Consider the following 26,563-nt stretch of genomic DNA (forward strand, 5'->3'; position numbering starts at 1 on the left):
GATAGTAAATGTTCCGCAGAATTATGTTACTATCATAGAAAAGATCTAGTTACTAAGTGATGGAATACTGGTTGTTAACTTCAGGGTAATAGTTAATATTTTTTGTTCAGTCATGCATTTTGGAATTTAAAAAGTATTGCTTTGTAACTGACACGTCTCTTAATTTAGTGGTCGCGCTTGTTGAAATCTGTCATCGCTCATTTTAGCTATAAATTAAGCAAATAGGTTGGTAACAGCTACTGATTTGTGGTCTGAACAAGCTTTAAAGAACTTTTAACCGTGAAAATCAGAGATTAGTTAAAATGAAAAAAATAAGGTCAATTTTTGTTGTACACAAACTCACAATAATGCTTTACCTTCCAGAGGAGTTGGTTTTCACCTGTGGATTCTGTGCTCATGGTCTACGTTTACAAGAGTATAGCATTTAAAAACCACTTCTTCCTCTGCATTTCAAATGTCTCTAAAGAAATCTACTCTTTTTGCTCTTAGTGTCAAACGTGCACCACTGTTGTCTGAAATTCTTCTGCCTGGAGTATAATTTGATATATAGATGTCACTACTGGAAAAATACATTTTTCGTGGTAGTGGACAAGCTGGTTTCATTGCTTCTTATTTTGTAACGGCAAAGAAGAGAAGAACTTGTTGCTCTCAACTTAAAAGGAGTGACTGCCAACTTTTGCTGCCCGCTCGCTAACCAGCTTGTCCTCAGCAAGTCAGCAGTTTGAATTTACAATTTCTGAAGTGTCAGTATGGAGCAAGAGTGCATTTACGTGCATTATATGTACAGCGTTTTGAAGCACTTCAATCTGTAAATTATGTTGACTCTTTTTTCATATAGTATAGTTAGTCAGGCTGAGGACTGTGTATATACACCTACGGACGTACTTCTAGATTCAACAAACCCATAGTAAGTATAGAAAATGAAACCGGTTACATATTAAATGTGTTAGAGCCGATAGAAATGTGCGTGCCTCGTGTAATAATTGATACTGTAGCTGTGGTACTGCTTTTGACTGTAACTATTAAACTGTTGAACGAAGCCCTAAGAGACAGGAATATTTTCAGAGAGCAATTCAATGGCTTTCTTGAAGGCCAGGCAGGAAGGGTATCAGCAGGGTTATCTGCACATATATTCATACACAGACTGCAAAATGGATGTTTGCATGTCCACTTGAACAGTTACTGTCGGTAACTGTTTAACGTGATTGTTTTGTTTAATGGCATGTTTCATACCAAGCTTCTTGGGAGATTTCTGCTCTTGTTTTGGTAGATGTGTAACTTCACTTTTTTTAGAAGTCAAAGAGAATAGCTTCCCGTTGGTTATTGGGAGCGATTATGTAGAAGAAACATCAGTGGTCTTTTGTCCAAAGTCTTTGACGCGGTGCTTGCTGGAATCATGGTTCTTGCAGGTGATGTGGAAGCACGGGTCCCAGGCAGGCATGTCAGGATGTCCCTGCTGGTTCAGGAGCTGGCATTGCTTGTGCCCACTCCAGAATATCCGCACACAAAGATTCGACAGCATCCAGCCGCTCGATTTGCACCAGTTTGGTTAGCAGTTCTGGGATGCTGTAACCTGCTGTGCTGATGCGATCAAATAGCTGCATGCCATCTGTCATACCACCTATCTCATCTCTCTTCAGTCCAAAGCTCTCGGCAAGGTGGCGCCACGTTTTCACTATGGCTTTTTCTGTGTTGTAGGTCGAGCTGAGCATTCGGCTGGTCTTCTCCAGGCAATCAAATGGCAGCTCCGTAGGGCTCAGACCTGCAGAAAGTGAGGTGTTTATTGTCAGATGGCTCTGTGCATGAGTCTTGACTATTCAAGACATTTATTAAAGTGCTACAGTATAAACTGTTAGCAATAAGTACAGCTAAAATCTTTAAGTGATAGTCCACGTCTAGCTCCAGAGTTATTACTGTATATTACCAATTCTTCCTAGTGACAATAGGGTACAATAATTAGGGTAAAAAGTTGCCTGGGAAAGAAGTATTAGATGGATTGTATGAATTCCCATGGTACTGCTCCTTCCTTCAACAATTTACTAGCTGTTAGAAAAAGTATATTGCAAGCATATCCCTAGTAAGCAGCTCCATTAATACACCTCTGCATGTCAGGCACAGTGTTTGAGCTCGAGAGACAGCTCTGACCCTTCCCTGAGTCTGTCACCAGCAGCTGCTGTAACATCTCTGTAATTGAAAGTTGCCCTTGTAGGAATGTGAGGAGTGAGGTGAAGCAATGATGCCAGATGCTTGCAAGCATAAAAGTCCCTGCAAGTGCTCGACTGTCATTACTACCACTGAATCTCTAGAGAGGATTTAACAAAGCTAATTTTTCCTGGACATTTTTCCTATCTACGCATAGTCACAGAATAGAGGAGAGACTCAGCTACAGCATTTTTCCAAAACCAGTCTTTTGCTTCCGTAGCTTTCCTGCTTCATACTCAACAGCAGTAATTTGGTGGGAGATAGAGCTCCCTGAACCACAGAAAACTCAAAAGCACACGCACACACATGCACACAAAATGTGTGAGGGTGGGGAGTAAATTCTGTTCTACAGGGAAATTAATTCATGTATTTTCCGCCAAAACAGTCCAGGTAGTCAAGCGGTAAAGAGGGTTGAAACACTTAATGACTGAATTGGAAACTCCACTTTTTGTCATGAGAAGTGGGACAACATTTAGAGAAGCAGAGTAGGTCGAGACTTGTGTCTGAAATACAATCCTGACCCTCCCTAAATCACACTTCCATATGAGGAGCTAATTTCTATCTGTTATCCAAGGGACTAAACAAATAAATCAAACAGGTTTCCTCTAGATGGGGCATGCGAGAGTGCTTCTCCGCAACTTGGCCTGTGTGCGTGTCCCAACAGGACCCAAGGCGACCCTCCCTGCTCTCCATAGGAAGGAAGGCTGGGCGCACGCCTGGAGGGAAGCCGTGCCCCGCTCCAGCCCAAGCCCAGCCCGGGCAGCTCCGGGGTCAGGGCAGCTCCGGGGTCAGGGCACCACGGTGCTTGCTGGCGAGTGAGAACAAATCTGCCTTCAGAGCATCTTTTCTGGATTGGGACTTTCTCCTTTCCGTTGGAAGGCAGAGGCCTTTCTTGTTTTATAGCAAACGCTTGTGATCTGATTTTGTGCTGTTAGTATAGGTGCAAGTTTTGTACACTCACCTTCCGCAACATCGCATACGTTAGCATACACGTCAAGTATCTTTTTCCTTCGACTTTGTATCTAAATGAGAAGATTTTTTATTTCATTAATTTTTCAGTCATGGGAGTAAACAATTAGCAGACAGCAGTGGAAAACCTGTGGGAGATCCTCAGTTGATGGCCCTAGGGGTTATCACATAATGTCCTCAAGGGTCCCCTTTGAAGACTCAAAGAAAAGGACACAACAATTATTCTGTGAAGCATAAACCTATTTCTGATTTCACTCTCCACTGCTAGAGGTCTTTCTTTCCATCTTCTAGTCTTTTTTTAGATCAGTTACTTTTCTGTTCCAAGTGTTTGTGTATTTTATTTCTTTTTCAGACTGAAGCAAACTCTTGACAATGAAGACAAATTCAATAACACGCATGCAGGCAATTAATGCAGAGATGTCCAGGTAAACCAGGACAGGACTGGCCACAGGGAATTAAATTCAGACTGAAATTGCCTTCTTCCAGTAATCTAAGAGGACTGGAGAGGAGGGGATCTTCCTTTCTGTCATTTGATGTAGAACTGCTTAGTGTATTACTAATTAACTGTATTTTCTTCCATGATATATTGCCTGTTTGAATCTGAAACATTTTACAGATAGATAAAAAAAACCCAACCAGTGAAGCTTTGGACAGGGAAAATCTGAGGTCCAGGGTGCTCTAGTCATTTTTGACAAGAAAGAAACTCAAACTGAAAACCTGACATTTTCCAAGCTGAAAATGGCCATTTTGATACGGTTTCATTTAGCAAAAATATTCTCAAGGTTTGGCTTTGGATCCAATGTGGAGTGAAAACAAATGTCAAAATGTCATGAGTTCTCAAGGACTGGAATTGTCATCCCTCTGCCAGCTCTCGTTAGGACTGAGCTGTCTGAAAAGCTGTCTTTTTGATAGGACTCTAGCATTATCTCCACAAATTCGCCACTTTCCGCTGCAAACCAGGCTAGAAAAAAGCTTTGCTTTCACTATTTTTTTTTGTGGAAAGATTTTTCTCATTTTATTTGGGCTCCAAAAGGGCAAGGCACATCAATGACTTGGATTAAAAGACTTGCAGCTGGAGACCCCAGAGGGGCTGCTCCGCCCGAAGGCAGCCTGTCTCGCAGGCGCAGACGCTGTGCAAGGGTGTTGTATCGCAGGGCAATGCAGTGCAGACACTGATTGTCGTTCACGTATTCTTGGTATAATTTACATGTGCTTAATCAGTTGTGTTGCTGTTGTAGGCTTGGATTAGCTGTTTCAGAACCTGGTAAACAGGAATTTTTATTTTAATGGGATTTATGAAAACTCCTCCTAAGCAAACTGTTGGAGGCTTATTTTCATTCTCCTCTCATTTTTAGGGCAAGGAGGGAGGTTAAATAACTCCATGCCCATGAAGAATTATGCAGGATGCTCTTTTTACCACAGCCAGAAGATGGGGGATTTGTAAAGCTTATGCTGAAAGCAAACAGGTAAGTTGAGCCTGTCGATCCTCCATGTGGTAGCTCATTGCATAATGGTTTTTGTTTTAACGAGGAAGGAGCAGACTTGGATAAGAGCAGGCGTTCAACTTCCCTTACCCTCATCCAACAGCTACTTAATACTCTTTCCTGTACTAGAAATGTTACTTAATCTCCATCCTGAAGCAAATTACTTCTTTTCTAACTTCTGGCAACTGGCTTAATTGTGAAACCTTAGGTATGGAGCAGAGGATCTTGATGCAATCTGCATTTTCATTGAAAACTTTGTCTTCAGCCTTGTCAGCAGGCTTCAGTCCATGAGGAGAATGTTAGAACAGAAGGTCTGGAAGAAATAGTTCATGCTTCAGATGTGCTTACGAGCTATCTATCTAAATCACTCTGGAGAATGTATCTATTATATATGGTCTTTAGAAGGTAATCCACTTCTTATTAAATGTTCTGATTTCATGCATACCCAACTTGCATTATCCAATTTCAAGCCAGTGCATACAGAAGTATGACAAAGTTGGATATTTAGAGAGACCTCAGAAAACTGAATTTTAAAATGTGAGCATTGGAGTAGTAAGTTATTTTCAGAGGGTCATAACTGTCTATAACTAGAAAAACATTTATCTTGTGTTGAGACGTTGTGTGTCCGGTCTCAGCTGAGAAATGAGTTATTTTAGAAAGTTTGATCTGAACCATCCCAACAATTTAAAACATGAAAAGATGCATTTTATTCTTAAAATGATGTTTGATATTAATGATGCGATTTTGTCCTAGGTATTGCCATTTTTAAATTCTTTTTGAAGTACTAAAAATATAAAAAATATCTGAGCACACGCTTTCTTTTTAAGGATAGTTTCATGTTAATAGAAACTAAAAAGTTGTGTGGGTGAGGTGTGGCCTTGACTATGCCTTGAAATACTCCAAGTGAGATAAAACGCCCTGAGCAGTACACGCTCAGCAGGAAGAAGTGAAGGCCTTCCACAGCAAAACAAACAGTGGATTTACGGTGTCCTTCAGAGCACAGGAGTGACCTTCAAAGCACCTGTGTGTTTTTCAAAATTATACACAAAAACCAAGCACAACACGGGATATTATTGAAAAGTCTGTGGCATGGAAATACCGATGCTACTGGGTCAAGGCACTCAGGTGCTACGCTGCCGTGTGAAGCCAGCCGTGCTTTTGCATTATTTTACTGTCTTGGATTTTCTGTGGTAAATGTAGCATCAGGGTTAGTTATATCAGCATTAGCTAAATTGGGGTTTTGCTGTTATTTGTTTTTTCTTTCTTTAGACTATAAAATATAATACTCAGAAAAGCAAAGTTACTACTCTTGTAGGAAATTTGGTTTTCAGCCCTGAAGAACCCAAACTATTCTATGATTCTATGATAGATAGATAGATAGATATACATGCAAAGGAGATTCTATAATAAATTTGTCTGGAGAAGCTCTTGTAAATTAGTCTGGTCTGCACTATGATGCATTTTGGGGGGTGATAGTTTGTATATTCTTTTCTTAAAAAAAAACCACAGAAAAATCCTCTCAAATTTTAAATCTCAAAATAGCCTTACCCCGGTTGATTTATTGCTTGTAGAAGATTTATCTCTGGCCAAATGCACTAAAGATAACAAGCATCTCTCTGGAGTCCCTTGTTTGTCAACTGCAGCTTCTTCATCACTATCCATACTACGACTTAAAAGTCTTTCATTCTCAGAAGATGCATCATTTTCACTGTGAAATGAAGGATACAGTTATCTGAGTGAAGTCTCTCACGGGTTGACTCCAATCATCTCCTTTTTGCTATGCTAGAGTAACGGAATAAAAGTGTTTGCCATTTTTTAAAGTGCCTTTCCTCCGGAATCCTGTGAATGTAACTGCATTCACCTGCCCCAGGGTGTACGTACAATGCCCACCAAGTTACACAGTCACGCATGTCTTGCAAGAATCCCTTTACAGCGGGATTTTCCACGGAGGACAGCCCACCTTAATCGTGTTAGCCAGCCAGGCTTGGCCGCCAGGCAGACACAAGGTGAGGAAACTATCACACCAGACGATGTGCCACCCAGATAACACCACGGACAAGGAGTTTCCTTAAGACCCGGAGCAGCTATTTTTGCTCCTCCTGCCTGAAAGTGAAGGGGAACGTTACTCATGGCACGTATGCGAGAGCAGCACTCAGGTCCCAGAGATGGAGCCCCAAGAGCTGATGAAGTGGTCACGGAGGGAGTGGGGAGGACACAGGTTTCTCTTTGGTAACATCTGTCATCCTCTCTTAGAAACCGGAGGAGGAAAAGCCTACTAAGGCATCTAGTCTTTTCCCTGCTGCAGCAAACTACCAGCACACCCGTTTAACTCCCTGTTTGCCCTGTAAAAGGTTGAAAGCACAGGGGCGGCACAGGGGTCTGAGTGGGCTGTGACCCGCAGCACAGAGTGCTCACGGTAAGGTGGCCGTGGTCACGGTAAGGTGGCCATGGTCACCTTAGCTCTGCCAGACACTCTAACAGCTGCCACTTTCCCATTGACAGGTTATTCCTTGGTCTGATAGACTTGAAAATCTTGGTGGTAATTCCTTCTGTTTCGTTCTTTGTGTATTCCTCCGTACCAGGATGAATGGTGACTATGTCCCGCCCCCACTTCTGTCAAACTGGAAGTATGTTTATCTCTTACTCACCTTTTAACAGCCTTAGCTGGAGTTGCTGTAAGTTTTTCAAACTCTTCCTTCTCAGAGAATATCACAACATTATCTGTAGATCAACAATAAGAGAAATTTAAATTGGCAATAAGTTTCCAAACCAGTGTTTTGTCTCAGGAGCTGGTTCTGCTGGCAACCTTACTGCAAAAGTAAATCTCTCTGCTACCTTTTTAATTGCTATCAGAGGATTACGTGACATTCTAGAAGTACGAAAACTATTATACACAATTCTTTAGTAAACTGACGTGGATTTTATACAATTCAAGGGAGAAATTGTAATTAAGAGAAATGCATTAGGAGTATTTAAGCCCAATGTTATCTTGCACAGAAAAAGCAAAACTAAAGCAACTTGTACCTTGCACTTCTTTCTTCTCTTCTTGTGTGTTAGCCTGAGCTTCGACATTTTTTACTGAGTGGCTCTTGCAACAGGCTAGAATATAAAAATATAGCACTAATTATTCTCAGAAGCTATCTAAAAATAGCATTTGCAGCTAAAATTTCATGTGCTGAACAACTACCTTGAGCAGAAGGTTTTGTTTTCACAATGTAAAACATGATGATGAGGACAATGGCAATAGCCATTATGAAGATGGTAGACATTGCAATTATAAGAGCTGTAGCCAGATGTCCTTGTCCTGAAAGATCTGCTGGAATAAGCAAAAGAATATTTTTCATAAAGGAACAACTCGGGATCAGAGAACAGTTAACAGTTTGTGGTCTGGTCTACACTTACATGTTGCATACTCGTTTACTTGATCTGAGTCTTGGTTACTTGTTAAGCATTGAAAAACTTAGTGTTATATCTCAAAGGCAAACTTATTAACAGTTTTTCAAAATCATGACATTTATGCTGCAATAACCAATTAACAGTATTCATAAAAATATTTGATGACATGATCCATTAGATACAAAGGTGTAGGAAATTATATTATCTACTAATAATATAGGAAGCTGTATGTAAGCAAGAGTAGCAACTTTCCTAACACTGTATTCTGTGAAACAGCATTGAAAAGAAAAAAAAAAAAACAAAAAACAAGCGGGATGAGAGCTAAAATGACTGTTGATAACTATGGCTGCCTCAAAAGCTTTGCAGTAAAAAGGAAAACGCAATGCACATGTGGAAAGACTGATGTTTTTCTAACCGAGACTTAAAACACAGCATGGCTAGAAGGTGAATTTAAAATAACATATGTGAAAAGGTATTCAGAAGCAGAATTTGGATGCAAAACACTAGAATTTAAAAGGCACAAAAAAATGCAGAAAATTATAGATATGCTAAAATGCATGAAATGTTTAATTTTTCTGAAAACATGATCCTCACGATCACGTTTCCGGACAGTACCAGGAAGATCAGCATTGTCAGTACCTCATTAACTGCATCTTTCCTGTTGTGTCTTCTCAGGTTCACATATTTTTGAAACCTAATAATCATGCTGGAGAACTGTTTATGTTAGCTCAATAAGAGACTGGCCATATTTGTGCATTAAATTATTTTTTCCAGTCTAAGCTAAGCTTTGCTGAGGCACAGTGCCATTTCTGTATGGCTACAAATAATGAGCTAAATTTATTGCTTGCATTACTGAGTACAGTTCAAATCCATTTTAAGACTAAAACAGCGGTGCGATTAACCAAGAAATAAAAATGCATTCTGAATTATTTTCAATAGCAGTTTTAGAAATCTGGAAATAGTGGCAATGAAATTCACAATAAATATTTTCAGTTTGGTTGCACTTTGTTGATGCTATTTTCAAAACAAACAGCGGCTAAATTAAATCTGTGAATGCATTCTTACCTTTGTGAGCATGCTGGTAAGGCGAGAAAGTGCTTGTGCCAGAGGTACTTGGGAAAATGGCTGAAATGCCAGAGGTAGCCCCCGCACCTGCAATACAAACAGAAATGCCATAAACTTCCACAGTTACTTTGTCCAGTCAAAGCAATAGCTTGGCCCAAGTAAAGAGAGCCTTTACTTAGCTTGGTTGCATTTCTATCATGTTGAAAATTGTGTTATGGAATACATTTTTGCATAGCATCTAGAGGAAGGGGAAGAAGTCAAAGCTCCTGAACGGTTATTAGAGGAAACCTAAGCATCTTCAGACACACACACCGGGCCAATGGTTATATAAAGATTCCCGTATGACAGATCTGTCCTGGGTAGCAGAAAGTTTTCCAGGATCCAGTTGATGACTCAAACTGTTTACAACCCCTGCTCCATTATTTCCAACTGCAGACCCCAAGTCCCAGCTGGTAGATTCATCAGATTCGTGTTTCTCACAAGCATCCTTCATTAGCGGGATCACTGTGAAACTCTGATGGTATGCAAACCCTCATGATGCCACAGGAAAACCTAGGAAAGGTGACATTTAAATAATAGCGTTGAACGCCTTTCTGTTCCTTGGAGCTGTACTGTCATAAAAGGGAATATTAGAATTTCCTGCAATTTATCTGGGCACTACGTTTCTTACGATTCCCCCTGTCAGTCCGAATCTATCTTCTGAGGAGGGGGGGGAATCACAAAAACAGTGAAATGGAGAACTTAAAAGAACACTTCACGCTGGCAGAGGTGTGAGATTGTCCAATAGCGGTTTCCGTGTCTAAATTCTACAGTTAAGTTTAAAAGTTAATATTAATCTTTCAGATGGTGTCATACACCAAGTTTTCAAAGCAGTAAGCCAAGTCATAAGTTAACTTATTTTGACAATACCAGACAATACTGAATATTATTGGGAATAAGGCTGTTGATCGGAATGCTTTCATACAGGATGGTGTTGGCATAGCATTCCAAAACAGAATAAAAACATTAGGGTTGGGAGAAAACATTCTCTTCATTCTCAAATAATCTTTAACATCATTGATAAGCAGGTTATGCAAACAACTACTATCAACAGACACTGAAAAACATCTTCTGGCTTGGAGGGAGTATGAAATCCCTCCTGCTTTGTATTAGCTGTCTATGGAAAAAGTCCAGTGATAATTAAATTCAGCAGACCTAAAGGCAAAAGACCGTCCCGGTCATCTGGTAAGGTGCACACAGCACACAGCTCCACAAGCTAGTTTGGCAACAAGAGTAGCTGAGAACTAACCATCCCATTCTTTTGACCTACTAAATATTATGAGAAATTAAACCCACCAGGTAAACTTGACAGGAAATTTAGTGGTCTGGAATAGTCTGAGAAATGTTCCATGGTTAAGAACAAAGCAATATACATGTTCTTCAAATTAAGAGAAATGTTTTCTAAAAAGAAAAAAAAGTATTACCTAACATAAAACGTGGCTACATGGAGTGAATGAGAAATGTACACTCTTAAAGTGGCCACAGAGTATGAGTTGCAGATGTCTTCAAAAGAAATTTTCTTTAACAATGGTAAAACTCCTTTCAAACCTCATTTGTTGGAAGGAAATGGATTAATTTATTATAATTGTTTTTTTTTTCAAACTGAAGAAGTGTTTTCATAAAGTTTTAAATATACTAATTTGTTAATTCAGATGCTTCTCATATTATGTAAATGACAGGCAGATTATGTAAATCTTGCCTCTGGTCCTTTCTCTGTGCCAGACTTCCTTCTAAGAAGAATTAGTTACAAGCTCCAGAAACTGCAATATACGAGCAGAGCATCTAGATATCAGTAGATGAAGGTGTCACCTGCATGTAATGGACATTAAAGACAGGTAATTTGTTAAATTTTCAGCAGTTGTTCACAAAACTGAAGTGAGTCACCCTTGGTCTCGACCTGTGTATTTACTCATCGTGGCTGGACAATGGAGGAAATTTAGTAAATGGCCAATGCTGTAGCCCAATACTTTCCTTCATGTCCACAGCTACCCAGCTTACGCCTGTTCTTGCAGTCCCCCTGGCAAATCCAATTACAGACAATTGCAATCCTCTGCAGTTCTTGCAAGCTGCAACAAGTCAACAATAGCTTTTCTTCCACTGCCGTTCAGTTAACACAGGCAAGCCGTGCTGCTTTGTCTGCGTGGAGTTTATAACAAGCTTCAGCTCGTCTCCTCCATAAGCAAGTTTTATCCAACTCTCCTCTCTCTCTTTTCCTTCATCGGAAACATGTAGTCATTGAAGTATTTCTGCCTAATCAATCTTTCAGTCGCTTGGTATTGTTAACCTCATGTTTTTCACCTGTCTGTGAAAGGAAGTAGAGCCTTCCAAGGTGGGAAGTCACGCAGCAGCACGTAGCACAGGAAGGGTAAGGAGGAGAGTCATCCGTTCTTCATTCAGCATCATCATCACGCTTCACCCAGCTCTACCCCACATCGGGATACGGCGTGTTGCCCACGCCGTGCCTGCACGCTCTCACGCACGCACACACACACAGACGAGCCTCTCCCGTGCACAAGAGCGAGCACCTTCAGCTCCAGAGCCTACGCGCAGAATTTTCTTTGAGTTGCATGGGAACGGGGCCACTTCGTTTGTTCTGTAGTGCCTGTCACGGCAAAATCAAGGCTGGTGCTAGAACGTGATGGCTTTTTACATATGCCTAGGTGGGAGTTAGTCGTTATGCATATTTTAAGCCTATTATCAAATTTAATAATTTGGCATATTCATTATGAGCCAAGATTTTTCTTTAGATGTGGCTTAGAAGAAAGTGCCAATTCGTGCACCTGCACTACAAGAGGAACCAAAAATGGCAGCTTCTGCAGAAGTTCAGTTCATATCGGTTTTGTGTGAGCAAAAAGAAACAGAACTCGTTGCTGCTGCTTTTCCCCAGTCCAGCAGCACACTATGACTGCAGTGTCAGTTGTTCCTGTGCACATCCAGTTTTGCATCCTGATCACATTATTAATTCTGGTTCCAATATAGATGACACTTACATAATCTACAAAGACATAGATCCTAAGGTGCTACAGCACCACATATGGAAACAACTCTATTTTAAGCACAAAAAAGACTGATGGCTGTAATATAGCTGTGCAAAAGAGTGGTTTATATTCCTAGACACCTGTAAGTAATATTGTAGGAATGTGATAAAGACATTAGGAAAGAAGTTTATCACTGAAGTTTGGTCAGCTTTTGCTTTATAAATGTTTTTATTCAAAAATTGTAATTTAGTTATAACTTTCTTGGAGTCTAACTACAGTTTCGTTTAAAAAACATACTTATTGTTTAAAAGAACAATTGAACTTGTATTCACATTTGAATGTTTGGGGTTTTTTAGCTCAAAAGATAGTTTTAACTTAAATTGCCGTGCAGTCAGCCTTTTGTCCTCATAGTGAACAAATGCTGGGCAATAAAACAATTTTTTTTTTGTTTCAAAGAACCTTTCTGCTTTATGTAACAGGACTATTACAGTTGTTCATGTGTCTCAAGACAGATTTACAATAAGAAGTAATGAACAAAACTACCAGATTTGTGAGAGGAGGAGGGCACAGGGAGGGGAGGTTTTACCAACATGCCCCCTTGCAAGTGTTTGTGAGTGAATAAAATCTGGTGTAGTAGGAGACCATATGTGCTCCTGACATATGTTGCTGTGGGTGTCAGCTTACTGGTCCATGCAAAGGACTGCTGCTCATAGTTAGCAACAGCTTTTTTTGAAGTTTATTTAATACTTAATGACATATTATAAAAATACCCAAAGTGTGTATACAACAGACTATCAGAGTGATCCTGAAAAAAGAAGCGTTTTAAAAATGTCGTTGTGTATATATGTGTCTATTTCTTGCCATCGAGTGCAGCTTGCTTTCTCCTGATGCATCCCCCTTCTCACAGCCATGGTCCATTTATGAATGGCAATGCATACTCGTTACTGCCAGCTGAGCTGCAAGTGCCATCATTGAGACAGTCCTACAGGAGCAAAGTAAGATAAAGCACACACGCAAATAAATAACTAGCAGCCTGGAATATGAGATAAAAAATAAAATAATTATATTGAGTTGAAATTCAGTAAAAGTAGAGAGTTTATGGCTGACAAAGTAATCGAAAACTGGATTATAACTAAACCTAGTCATAAATAAAGACCTAGATATTTAGAAAGCAGAGGTCAGAATTTTCAAATTAATGTAAATCTGTATTCAGGTACTTAGACGAAAGGTTTGGTTTCAAACTTAAGGAAACAACACTTCACATGGAAACCCTGTGCTCTTGGAAAGTCGTGGAAGCTGAAGCAGCAGTCAAAGCCAAGCCACTCTCTAAGGCGTCTACATATGACTTCAGCAATCAAACAATGATTAACCAACTATGAAAATATTGCAAATCACTAATAACAGAGCATATCCTAGACAACGGAGGATTGCCTGGCTGCTCTTTATTTTACTGTCTTTTATTTTCAGGGGACATACAGCATAGTATAAGGCAAGTCACTCTAATGTTTCCTGGAGCCACAGGTAGATACTTCAGTTAACGTAGGTAGTTATTGAACCAGGAAGAGCATGAAGTAAATTAATTCTTGAGATTGAACCTTCTAAAAATGGTGATAGCAAAGTTCCCCCAGACTATTATTTTCGATCTGGTCATTCTCACTGTACTCTACTCTTCAGACACATAAAAGGAAATATTTTATGCTGTTGTGCTCTCTTCTTAACTGTTCTGTTTCTCTCTCTTTTTATTTTGCCGGGGCAGGGAAGTGGTGATGATTATAGGCCGCATGGTCTTAGTCTGACAATTTATTTGCATCTGTTGTAGTTTTGTTTAGGATGCGCTGGGAGCTGTAATAGTTGCACAGTACTGGAAGGTCATGGACACACGCTTCATGAACTAAACCTACCTCCAGGAATTCAGTGTTATCACCTCTTTCTCTGTGCAACGTGAAGGGGATAATTGCTGTTTAAACCCTACTATGGTGACTTCAGAAGCGTCAAAAGGAAGAGAACGGACCTCAAGGAGCCAGTCTCCCACTTCCCCTGCGCCTTGGTGGCCAGGCTGTACAGGTGGTGGAAAGCTGCAGCTCTGCAGGTTTTGCAGCTCGTGAGCCTGGGCGAGCGACGCTGCAGAAACCCGCAACCTTTCCCGCGGGCGGGTGGTGCTCACTGCGGGAGCTGCAGCACCAGCACAGGTGAAAACATCAAAGTCATCGGAGTTTTCTTTCAGGAGGGCTGCACTGGGACCAGGTGCCCTCCTGAGTGATGATACCTGGGCCCAGCTTTCCCAGCAGTTGAAGACAGCAAACCCCATATTTGCGTCTCAGATCCCTCCCCTTGAAGGTTTATGGCAGAGGCTGGCCAATTTTGTCTGAAGATTAGGTTCCTTTCCTAATATAGACAAACCCTAAAGGGATGAGAATTAGGCCGTACCACCAGTGAACAATAAAGCACTGCCCTCAACATTTCTCCCATTCCACATGTGAAGAGGAATGGGGTGTTCAGAGATCAAACAGCTCAAAAAAAAAAAAAAAAGACAAGTTTGTTAGCTCCAGCTAACAAGCCTATTCATTTGTAAGGGTAATTTGAAACAGAAGGAAAAAAAAGTCCTGATGTTGATCATATTACAAAAGGACAAAACTGGCAAGGAAAGAAAATTAGTGATATTATAAAGAATGGAGAGTTAAAATAAAAATCTCTGAAAGAATTATTTTTCACTAATACAAGTGGTTTTGGCATTAGGCATTAAGCATTTCAATTAAGGAGGTTGAGTTCTCAGTCTTCAGTACACGGGTATGGACGTGACCCCCTACGTCCACGAAGCTGTCAGCCTTAGTCAATTGTTCCATCTCGTCTGTTTAGTTCTTTTTGAAGTTCTAATGATACAATAATAAAAATGATCTTTTCTGTTTCTAGATGCATTCGTTCTCTGGTAATTAAAAAATAACTTGACTACATATGTTTTCCTTTGTTGTTTTTCTTTTTTTATCTTTTGTTTTAAATTTTCCTAAGCCATCATCAGTAGGTGTTAGACTTAACTTACACAGGCTGATTACTGCAGCTGTTTTCATGTATACAACCAGCAGAAAAGGTGAGAGGAAATAATAGTATTTTGTGCCCATGCACACTTATGAATATATACAATAGATTAAAAAGAAAAGCCTCAATCAATTGCCAAAGTTCTCTAGATCAATAACCTATGAGTGGAAAAGGATTTGCATATTTGATGTAATTGTGTAAATACAACTTCAAAGTAAATGTTCTTCAAGTTTTTCCTCCATCATTTTTGAACTGAAATGGCAAATATCAAAGTTTGAACAGAAGAGCAGAGTTAATATACATGAACTGATAGAGAATTGCAGCTGCTAAAAGACAAAATGTCTTCCAGCAGTAACTGTAGCTCTCTTCCAGAGAAGCTCCGTGTAGGTTTAAATCTTCTGTCTTTTGCGTATACTTTTACCTTGGATAAAAGAAAAAAAAACACAACAAAAACACTCTACGTAGTCAAAGGCCTCAAGTAACTCCAATTCCAATAGTGTCGACAGAAAATCCAGCACCATTAACTGTGGGAAGCCACATCTTAAAGTGGTTTGGTGCTCATTACCTTCATTCTTTGATTTGCATAGGAAACCTGCCTCCCCTACTTTTTGCAGTGCTGCTATTTATCACAGAGGTATCGTATCCCAATTTACTGTCAGCAAGGGTCACTGATGGCTCATGATCTGCTTCATGCACAGCTGAAGGTCTCACACCTTTGATGTTTTGGCATTGTGCTCCTCTGTGCTTAGCAGATGAGTCCTGAGGCTCCTACACAGTAGACTTGAGGGAGCTGCGTGCTGAGACCCCAGCAGTCTTACATAGGTGTTTCACAGAGCACAAGATACGAAAAATGGCAGTCTCTGTGGTGACGTTTATCCTTTTCCCAGTAAGAAAAAACTTATGCTCACATATGCATAGCCCCTTCCCCGTACGTGCCCGTTGCCCACAAGCTGCCGCTGAAGCCTGGTATTCCTCCTGCAGACTGCAGAACACTGCTGCTCCCAACCTTCCGTCCAGAGAGGGAGTTTCAGCCCTGTAACCTGCTGACACGTTTGCCTCAATTAAATCTCTGACCTCTGTGGTATGTCTCCCTCTCCGCCCCTCTTTTCCATGCCGTTTCGTGCTATTTATGTCTCAAGTCCCTCGAGAGGAAAAAAAACATAAAGGTGACACAGGCCCATCAGGGAATTTCTTTCTCACTTCCAGTCCTTTTTACGCTAACATTTCCAGATGCTGGGACACGGGGTGTTCATCTTGTTTCCTCAGCCATTTCAAGGTTTATTGACTGCGCAGGAGATGAAAGTTGCGCAGCAGGCTCTTGGAGTTGAAAGCTGTTTGTTTACCCTTTGATCAAACCCAAATACTTTTCTGCCAGATATAATGTATCGCCAGGCAAATTCTCTGAGCAGGTTTCCATGCGGCAGCGCACATCCCCTGCTTCGCTCGCCTCCTGGCCCTCTCTGGCGCCCAGGCCAGGCACTTCCCCAGCAAGGTATTTTTCCAGATAAGGAGAGCACCATTGTCCTCCAACCCTGTCTCAAACCTAGTGAAGGCCTGAAACGGGATTTATCTGCCCTCATTTTTCTATCTAGAAGTGTAAAGCCAGAGCTTGTCACCCCCAGTTTCCTATTTTTAAGTAATTTGCCACCTCTTTTTCCTTGCAACCCGTCGGGCCACCTTTCCCCAGCGGTGTGCCGTATGCGGGACTGTTTGAAGAAAAGGCAGCTCTAGGGGAGAGGCACCCTGGCAACGTTTAGGCTCCTGAACGCTGTTCAATGCTATTTCGAAGTCTCAAGAAAGGAACGGAAGATGCCTGGGACCTTTTGGAGTTCTCTAAGGCCTTTTGGGTCCTCCACAAGGACAGCCAGAGGGGTGAGCAAGGAGCGCTGTGACACAGAAGTTGTTCTGCATAGAGGAACCATTCCTACCAAAGAGCTGATATTATCCTTCATATGACAGAACCTGCATGCTCACATCAAGGGTATGTGCTCAGAGTTTGGAATTTGCAAACCTCAAAAAGTTATGCAGTTGTGTAACACTGACATGACACCTTTTCTTTGCTCTGACTGGTATAATCTGTTGACAGTGAAACATGTGATAAAGAGGATTTATTTTTTATCATTTGTTAATACCAAATTTTACGCTGCCTGCCACAACAACAGTGAGCCTTTCAAAAGATTCCTGCAGCAAGGCTGATTTTCCATCTGGAGTACAAATTATTGCCTATGAATTAGGGAGCTGCCATTCCAAACAGCATCCAGAGGCTCAGACGTCATAAATCAAATTACCTGAGCTTAGTGATTTGAGGGATTTGGATTTTAAGAAGCTTTCCCACTTTTTGAACACTTGTAATCAAATGGTTGGTTTCATAGACTTGATTAAAATGGTCATGTTTACTCTTTCCAGGGCTAATGTTTTCTCCCATCTTAGTATCCAGTCAATTTGTTGGTTTATGCACCTGCCTAAATTCCTCCCAGAGCTAATATATATTTCTTCTTCTGTTTGTCAAGTTAAAAATTGCATGTGGTTAATCAGTTGCACAATTCATACTTTCCTCACAGAACTAAGCACACTATATATAGTATCTGCCAGATATCCTACAAAAGACAAAGATGTGTCTTTTGAATTGAGTAATAGCTGTAAGATCTTCTGGTAGTTCCTTGCCAAATCAGTAAGCTACAACATGTTTGATACTACTAAAACCCCATTTCAGCACATGTTTGAGACAGACCATCAGAGTTGAGGAAGTGATTCATTTCTGGCTATCGGCTAGCAGCAGGCATGGTTGTACTCCCATCAAGGGGGCAGCCAGCCTGCACATGCACGTAGGAGACGGTGTGTCCGCATCCTTTCCTCTTACCAGACACCCTCATCTCCCACCGAGACTCCTAACCTCATGTTTTTATTTACCTCTCCACCTCCTTCCCACATCTTACATTTAGGTCCTCCCTCGCACCCTTACCTCACCTCCTAATACAGACCTCATCTCTCCAAAATCACGTTCACCCTGCCCTCGCCCACTCCCGCTGTCTCAGGCAGAAGTACATGTCTCAGGACCGGGTGGCTTTCTGCAGCCAAGCGGGGTGGGCGGCTTTACAACAGACCAGCCTCTTTGCATGCAGACAGTTGAGGGAGATGCCTCCACCCGGGTTGCTACCGCTCACCAGGAGCTCTGCGAGGTGGTAATCATCCCCCGGCTCGTCTGAGCTCTCGCACTTCAGGAAAGGTGGTAGCTGTGGATGGCCTATCCTCCTTTGAAGTGGCTCGCAGAGCACCAATGATACACAGTTCAGCAGCATCTGAACTCAGTAATTACTATTTACGTACACAAATAAATGCTCGGTGACTTTTGTGTCAACCTCTGCTTTCAAATCAAGCAGGCAAAATATTGCAATTCTTTTTCATGATAAAGACGTTTAAAAGAACAGAACATGGATAGGATTTTGGTTTTAGATGCATCAGGTTTCTCTAGGGGACTACCCATTTTTGTCTGTTGGTGTTGGTTTTTTTTTTTGAAGCTTTTTCTCCTGATCTGCTCCAGATTCTCTGAGGAGGTGTCAAAGTAATTTGTTCATTCAGAGAGAACTCATTTTTCCTTTTCTTTTTCTCATTTTCTTTACCCCCTGAAGGAGAAAGCAGTCTTCTGGGAGGTTACCTCTGCATTACAGTGCTGGTGTGTGGCTGTCCTTCCTCTCCATGGCATGAGGATGGGTAAGCCATTGCACACACATGGCATGCAAACAAACAGGTACTGCTAGGCTGTCACACACGTATGCATACATTTTTTTTTTTAATTAGCAAACTACAGCTTCTTTTGGCAATGAAATCTACAGAATTAGCTTTTTTATCAGTGCTGGCTACCACATGCCAACACTAATCCTTGTATCACTTTGGAACAAAGGATATGAAAAGGTGTGATGCACTTTTACTAGGATCTACAAAGTGTCCCACGTTTTTTTCATAGCTAAACTGAAACTGAATTAAAAAAATACACACAGATTTGACTTCCTGTACCTACTGGTTAAGTAACCATAATAAGTCCTGTATGGGACATCTTAACAGATGAAAACTGGAGCACAACTGAACAATAGCAGGTCCTAAAATCAAAGGTTCTGATCTCTTCCCAAATGTTCAGCATTTGCTCCCTTTGTTGGCAAGGCTAGTTGGAAGCAGAAATTGCTTTACTGGAGAAGGACTTATTGTTTGAACATAATAATCATCATACTGAGCTTCCAGATGATTCTAAGTCAAAACCAGATGAAATGCACAGAAATTGCCGAACACTTACATTCCTTGGTGTTAGGAGGCGCCAGCAAGCACGAGTAGCAAACCATCCCGTATATGTTTCGAGGTCTGTTTTCCAGCATGTAGTAACTGAAATAAAGGGCAAGATGAGGCAAAACAGTGTAAATTAATATGCTACAACTGAGCATGGTTCAGCAGCAACCAATTATACTGAGATAAAATCATTTTAAAAAAACTTTTATAAGCAATTTGATGCAAAGATTATTCTTTTTTTTAAACTGCCAGAATAGAGACAGTGTTTCTCTTCTTCCTTTCCTCCTAAAAGGCAATTAATCAACCATCAAGCCTACATGACAGGAAGTAGTATCATTGCCTAAAACAACATTATTCTCCCTGCTGAATTCAAGCTGCAGTTTACAGCATGCCCTGAAATAAGGTTTTTCAAAACAAGGGAACAGTATTTTTTGAAGCAGTAATCTTTCAGGCAAGACCACCAATTGGATATGGTTGGCTAATTTTCTTCACAAACACCATAAGAATAATCTCCTTAACATTAGAACCAAATCTGAGCCAAACCAGACTAAAAATACAGGAAAACACCACCCTTACAGGGAGAGACAGATTGGGTTTTACAGGGTGTTTTTTTACTTCCTTACTGTATATTTATAAGTTAGTCCTTGATAGCGGAATTGCAGCGTGAAGGAAAGGTTTTCATGATTTGAACTTCTGGGCTGCTAATAAAGTTAGTGATGAAATAAGGTAAGTGGTTATGCAAGAATTGGATCCTAATGAGTAAATTGCATCAAAATCATACACAGTTGATGTTATGGATATGTCTTTACAAATCACTTGAAAATCACTACAAACTTTATTGAAGAAATAAATAAATTCATAATCCATTCTATGTAGAAAGGCACTCAACATAATAAACACTTTATGCAAATCTGTTGGGGGATCTGTTTTCTGCTCTCACGTACATGTCTATGCATGTGCAGTATGTTTTTTTCTGGAAAATGTATGCATTGTTAGGAAATTGCTGCTGAGACTGTCCATCAAAATTGGTTGGTCATTAATGAATGACCCAGCCTACAAATAAGGGTCCAGGAAATGGAGTACGCAGAGATGCAATGGGGGGACTGGGGCTGGGGGTTCAGAGAGCAGGTAAACTGAACACAGTTCCTCCTTTCTTTCTTACTGGTTTAAAAAGATTTGCCTTCACTCTTCCCTTTGAATGTCTCTTGTGCCCCATCTGCCACTCCACCCTTCTCTCAGGAGCAAAACTTCATCTTTCCTCTCTTATGGGGGCCTGCGTAACGTTAGCTTGTGAAGCAGTTAATAAATGCAGGAAATGACTGCCAAACCACAAAAAAAGAGTGGCAGGCCAAAGATACATATAAATCTATAAAGAAAAATACAGGACAGTTAGGATCCACAGTCTAATAGCCACAGTGGTTTAGGAAAGACAAACAGCCCTTCCGACAGTTAATTAAATCAAGCTGGTGGAATATTTCTTGGTTTTCGCCACAATGCAAAATGGTGGAGGACGCGTAAAGAAAACCGAAGAGGATGCTCATGGCAAGCAACTGTTCACCCACGTGAGTAGGAAGCTCTGCAGCTGCAAACATTAATGATTCACCCCTATAAAGTACCAGCAACAGATTTATGTTTCTGGCTACTTTGTAATGCACCAAATATTAAAGGCGATGTTGGAAAGATCTGATTACTTTATATCACTAACTATCGAGAAGAAGTGGCCCAGTAATGAAATAATGGATTTCCACTATGAGGCTCATTATTTCTCGTTCCTTAGCATCTGCCAGGCTCAGATTTTAAAGTGTTACAGGCAAAATCCAAGAGTAAAGGCTAGACTGAAAAACTGACTTAAGTGTTTTCCTGCTTAACACCATGGTGGTTTATCTTGGGCTAACCTTGGTGGCTTCATGTCACACTCAGGGACTTGGCCCCAGGTTTAAGTCTATCCTTCTGCAGGGACCAGGGCACTTGGGGCCGGGGGGGGGCAGGGGGGGGGATGTTCTCAGCAGAGGACAGTCTGCAGAGAGACAACAGGGAGGTGATGAGCACATAAGGTGGAAGCAACTGCTGCCTTATTCAGAACTGCAGGGAGGGACTTTATTTCATTGGAAATTCACTGGTTAAACCTTTTCACTCAGAAAACAGAAGAAAGAGCTCATTCCTTCTCTTAAAACACCTCAGAGAAGAGAATTGAACCTGGATTTGCTGTAAACACGGACAAACACATGAAAAGGGAAAGCGTCAGTAGCGGAGGCATCTCTGACTACATTTTAAAAGAAAATGATCCCTTTGCAATTCCATCTTGTGCGGAGACCAGGGACTTGCTCCAAGCTGAAAATAAGTGCTGGGACAGCATGAGGGATATGTATCATATTGGTCTGTTCTTGGTCTGTTCTTACTCCTCTGTGGGTTTCCACTTATGGCCGCTACTGAAGACAGATGACCAGGCTAGAGAGACCCTTACTGTGACCCGCTGTGGCTGCTCCTAGTTGGTTGTGACTCAGTCACACTCTAGGAACACCTAATAGATCATCTCATTGGGGAAATAGTCTGAGTTGCACCTAGTTTCCACATTCTTGACCTGTCCTATTTACCATGATGGAAGAGCTTCTGGGCAGGAGCAGAGGATGAAGCCTGCAGTGTCCCAGGAGGTTAGGTCTAAGTACCTCCAGAGTTCACTGGCAGCTGAACTTTGGTTTTGAGGATCACAGCTTCAGAGCTAAACCTTTAAATTCCCCCCAGTCACAGTCTTGCAACCTTTTTGTGAGCTTGACAAATAGTGTTATTCCTATCTTATATGGAAGGGAACCTGAACACAGAGAAGCAGTGGATGACCCATGCTCTTGTACCAAAGGTCTCCTGTTTCCCTAAAACTAATTGTCAGTAATAGTGAAAAAAATAGAAGGAAAAATACATAATTATCCAGCACCTATTTTAAGGCAAATGATAGAGAAAGGCACTTGTAGCCACTGGGAAAAGGCTGCCAGTTCAGTGGTGTTTTGTCTAAAAACTTTTGGTCAGAATGTGTCACATGTTCATCTTATCCTTAGGCTGCTTTACTGAGCTGGTGAAAAATAGGAAAGGGATGAGATGTCCCTAAATATAGATTGCCGCATGCGGGCTGTTACCTTGGGAAGGTCTGCAGCGCTAACGGAAGCACAGTCCTCTGAAAATGGAAACCTTAGTTTTTCCCTCCCATTGACTGAGGGGCTCTTTGAGGATTACCGCCTGGGCAAGGGAGCGCTCTGCCAGCTGCCGCTCACCCTGGTGCCTAGCGTCCCTGGGCCACCGGGGGCAAGGAGGAAGGGTGGCCAGTCAGTCGGTCGGTGCTGCTCCCCAGCTCTCTGCTCTGATGCAGGGGCTCTGCATTTCCCCCACCATCGCACAGGAGCAACGTCTGGGGCCTCTAAGTGGCACGAGGAGAAAAGGCAGTTTCAGAGCTTCTTTTAGCCCATATTTAATTTATCTTGAGAATTTCATCTCTTCAAGCTCGGAGTAAGAGGATGTTTCTCCTTAACTGCTGGCCTTGCCAAACTATCCCAGGACCTGAGAGTCACACCCAGACCAGTCACAGCCAGACTCCGGCAGGCCAGTTTCTGCTACAGGTTACACCTGTGCAAACACGATGTTTTGAGATTAGTCCCCAAGCACCAGCTGTGCAAGCTGATTACTTTCAGCTAGCACCCTGCTCCCACCTGGGTGACCTCATTAGTCCTGACAAAATTGCAGAACAGCAACTGTGGCCACTATTTAACTTTCTTGCTCTTTATGATGTATGAGGGGAAGTCAAGAGGGAGCTCTTTGCAAATCACATCATCAGTCTGCTCTGCTGGCAGCTAAGCAAGTCCTTCTTTTTATTTGTAAACTGTGAAAAATTCACACAGACTCACTGATAGAATAAACCTGGAAGCTTGCAGGGCCTCTTTAACAGGGTTTCCTGCGCTGTAAGTGGTGTGGGTTATACAGCATCTGCAAACTGCACAAAAGCCAAATGTCGGGAGGAATTACACTTCTAAACCAAAGAGGCACACTGGCAGAAACTGAAAAGGTATGTAAGGTGAGATTGTGTTTTAGAGTATTTACTTACCCTCAAAAAAAAAGTTGAGAAAGCAAATGTATGCTTGGGTTTCAGACTTTAAAAGGTAATATAGTCAAGAACATATTGCTAACATATTCAAAGTAGCAATTGCTTTTTCACCATTACTATCAGAATTATACTGAGCAAAAGAGACCATTAAAAAGATGGACTTAATAAACAGTATCTATTTTAAGCCCCTTCAGCCAGCCCTGGAACTTGTTTTAACTCTGAAAAACAGCATACACACTACATTAGCAGCTCCTTAGACCCCTTTCTGTTGGCTAGAAAGGACCCTGAGAGACTAAAATGCCTTGGTAAATCTCACCTAACAGCTATGTTAGCTAATGCTGTCAACTACTAACAAATTTGCCAGCTGGTTACATCTGGAGAGGAGATATTTTATATTCCTAAACAGTTACCGTAGTGCCAGCATGGACCCTAGAGTGTATCCAAGGCATCTTCACGGAGCTGGTTCGTAGGATGCAGGACTTACAAGATGACCCTCTGAAGCCTCAGCTCGAGGCCAAGCCGGATTTCTCAGAGCATCTAAAATGGCACTGTGCTCCTGTGCTGGGGTACCTGAGCTGTTCCCTTTCCACCTCTAGTAAGAGAAGTTTGAGTTTTTCTAGTTGTTCCCAACAGTTGTTTCTTCAGTGAGATTTCAGTAAGATTAACGACATCTTCTGATACGCTAAATTCACCGATGCTTTTGAAACATTTAAATGTATTGTTTTAGCAGAGACTGAAAAGCACAATTCACCTACAGTCAGCTAGGATATGAAGAGAGGCTGTCAGAGATTTTGACATTAAAAAATTATTTTTCAGTGCCTTGGGTAGAGCAAAGGTCTGCAATTAAGTCCTTACCCTGGGAGACAAGGACCACACTCTGCATCATTCTCCTGATCACCAGGTGTCATGACCGTGGCTCGAAAAAAACCCTCACAGTCTTTGTGTCGCCTGCATATCTGGTAACCTCCTCTGGAAAACTTCTCTGAAGGGCAGGGGATGCAGCCGTAGTCCTCATCTTTGGTGCCGTATCCACATGTCTGCAACAACACAAAGTCACTGAAGAGCAGGCTTGCGCTGCACACCAGCTTCTAGGAAAAGGGAATGTTCACAGCCTGGCCCATTGGCTTTGCAGCACAATGTCACACCAAGAGAAAAACGTTTCTTGTTTGGTCCCTTAGTGTCTGTCCTAAAAAGGCCTTGGAGGGATATAAGGATGCAGCACGCTCTGTCCTGGAGAGGGAAAAGGGGAACCAGTGCATCATACTCCTTGAAAGTGGCTCCCCATAGCTATTTATATCATATTCCAGCAAGTCATGGAAGTGAATTTCAGCTGTTGCTGAGCTAGAAAGTGAACTGAAAATTGAATAGCAGAGAAGAAGGTTACAGGGGAAACACGGCTGCAGCAGGGATATCAGCTATCTTGCTTTCATGCTTGGAGAGGCCAGAGAGAACATCACAAAAGGCAATGTTTGGATGAGATTTCGTAACCCTTGAACTCAGCTGTCCCAGCTGAACATTACATTTAGATTAAATAAAACTAAAACCAACTGGTTATTATTCAAACATACTTGTTCAGGACTACCAACTGTGTGAAATTCTTGCAATAGGATGTTTATCCCACTAAAAGCAAACAGGATTTCAGTAATTTATTTTTTAATAAGCAACAATTATCTGCTGTAAATCAAATGGTTTCTTAGGAACCGTAATTTAAAATGTTGCAGAAGCATCCAAGTTCCTCTAGTGCCAAAATATCTTAGCGGGAGAGCAAAATTAAATTCTCGGTGTGGGGGGCCAGCAAACACACCAGACTAACTGATTTATCACACCATGCCGGAACGGCAGCATCAGATTTTAAGTAACTATTGAGATGAGAATGGACTGGCAGAGACCATGTGTGAAACTTTTACCTTAAAACTTTTACAATATCACTTTTAACAGGCTGCTGCTGGGATGTGGTTTACCAGCGTGCATGCACGGTGCCTTGCTCCCACGACACACTTGCAGGCGTGAGCGCTCCTGCTTAAGCATCTGTGTCCTTTCCCATTTTCTCTCCTATCCATGTATTACCAGCATGTAACAAAGCATTTGTTTTTTGCATGTAGTGCTCGATACGTGTCCCCCTACCAGCAGAAGAAGCTGAAATTACCATGTAAGGCTCTTCGCCCGGCTCGCACTTGGGGCAGTCGTGGCACATGCCGGTGGTCTGGTTGTAGTATTCGTTCTCGCCGCAGTTGGAGTATTCGGCGCTGGCGGAGTACACCAGGGAGACCTGTCACCAGAGAGCGTCCCAGAGCTCCGTCACTTCCACTGCCTTCATCCCTCACATCTCACCCCCTCCCCTTGCCCAGCTGCTGTGGCTCAGAAGGCATCGGGGCCAACATTGCAGCGTGAAACACCCCTAAATCTCAGAAACAGAAGTGGTGCCACTACGTGGGATGGAGGCAGATACAGTTTTCGGCATCCTTGTCCTTCTCAGAGTTTCTCAGAGCACTGACGTTCGTGCTTGCTGGCACAGCTACTCCTCAAAATACTGAAGACCGTGATTCCTGACCTATTAATTGTCACGCTCTCCTGCACAGTAAATGCCTGAGTTTGCACTCTCACCCCTCCCAGCTCTAACGAGCCTTCATAAATGTGACTGCAAGGGACAATTATAACAACCTGAGATAATGCGCTGCCTCGGGCCTCAACCATGTGCTTCATGTGACACCCAGGTTAATCAGCTCTTCCAGAGCCTTCTGTCTCTGCTCCATCCGGGGTCCTTCCCCTTCCCCCTCCTCCCTAGCAGCCTCAGTTTAAGCAGCACATGCCCAGGTATTTTACTGAATGGAAACCGATCACTGCATCGGGGTTCAGTCCCTAAGTCATCTGTAGCTGTGCCATGACAATTCAGAGATGTTTGCAAAGACCCAAGCAGAATGCAGTTATCTTTGCAGGCTGGAGAGGCCTGTATGCACATAAATACCTACCACCAGAAAAGGGAACACGTGAGTCCATTTACGTTCACCCAGGTGAGCCATGCTCTCTTGATA

General features: G+C 41.9%; 1 protein-coding gene across 2 annotated transcripts; it reads right to left on the reverse strand.

Moving 5' to 3' along the window:
• Window positions 1-1,442: 1,442 nt before the first annotated feature.
• EDAR (ectodysplasin A receptor) lies at window positions 1,443-26,563 on the reverse strand. Of its 2 annotated transcripts, none has more exons than XM_075138645.1 (11): window positions 26,501-26,563; window positions 25,678-25,800; window positions 24,387-24,568; window positions 19,455-19,540; window positions 9,117-9,203; window positions 7,843-7,971; window positions 7,680-7,754; window positions 7,304-7,376; window positions 6,204-6,363; window positions 3,164-3,224; window positions 1,443-1,762 (listed from the first exon to the last, which is right to left on the reverse strand). In XM_075138645.1, the coding sequence occupies exons 1-11, from the start codon at window positions 26,549-26,551 to the stop codon at window positions 1,443-1,445; spliced, it is 1,347 nt and encodes a 448-aa protein (XP_074994746.1). In that variant the 5' UTR covers window positions 26,552-26,563. The 2 variants fall into 2 exon arrangements, with proteins under 2 accessions (XP_074994746.1, XP_074994719.1); XM_075138618.1 differs by having other exon boundaries at window positions 7,843-7,968; window positions 26,501-26,551.

Source organism: Calonectris borealis, chromosome 1, assembly GCF_964195595.1.
Source record: "Calonectris borealis chromosome 1, bCalBor7.hap1.2, whole genome shotgun sequence".
NCBI classification, from domain to species: Eukaryota; Metazoa; Chordata; class Aves; order Procellariiformes; family Procellariidae; genus Calonectris; species Calonectris borealis.

What these genes read in the sequence shown, in the direction of transcription:
- EDAR (XM_075138645.1), bottom strand. Translation starts at nt 26,551, where the DNA reads ATGGCTCACCTGGGTGAACGTAAATGGACTCACGTGTTCCCTTTTCTG. An exon ending in TTACCAGCATGCTCACAAAG is followed by an intron (nt 7,972 to 9,116) that starts GTAAGAATGCAT and finishes TGCTTATTCCAG; the next exon opens with CAGATCTTTCAGGACAAGGA. An exon ending in CGTATGCGATGTTGCGGAAG is followed by an intron (nt 1,763 to 3,163) that starts GTGAGTGTACAA and finishes CACTTTCTGCAG; the next exon opens with GTCTGAGCCCTACGGAGCTG.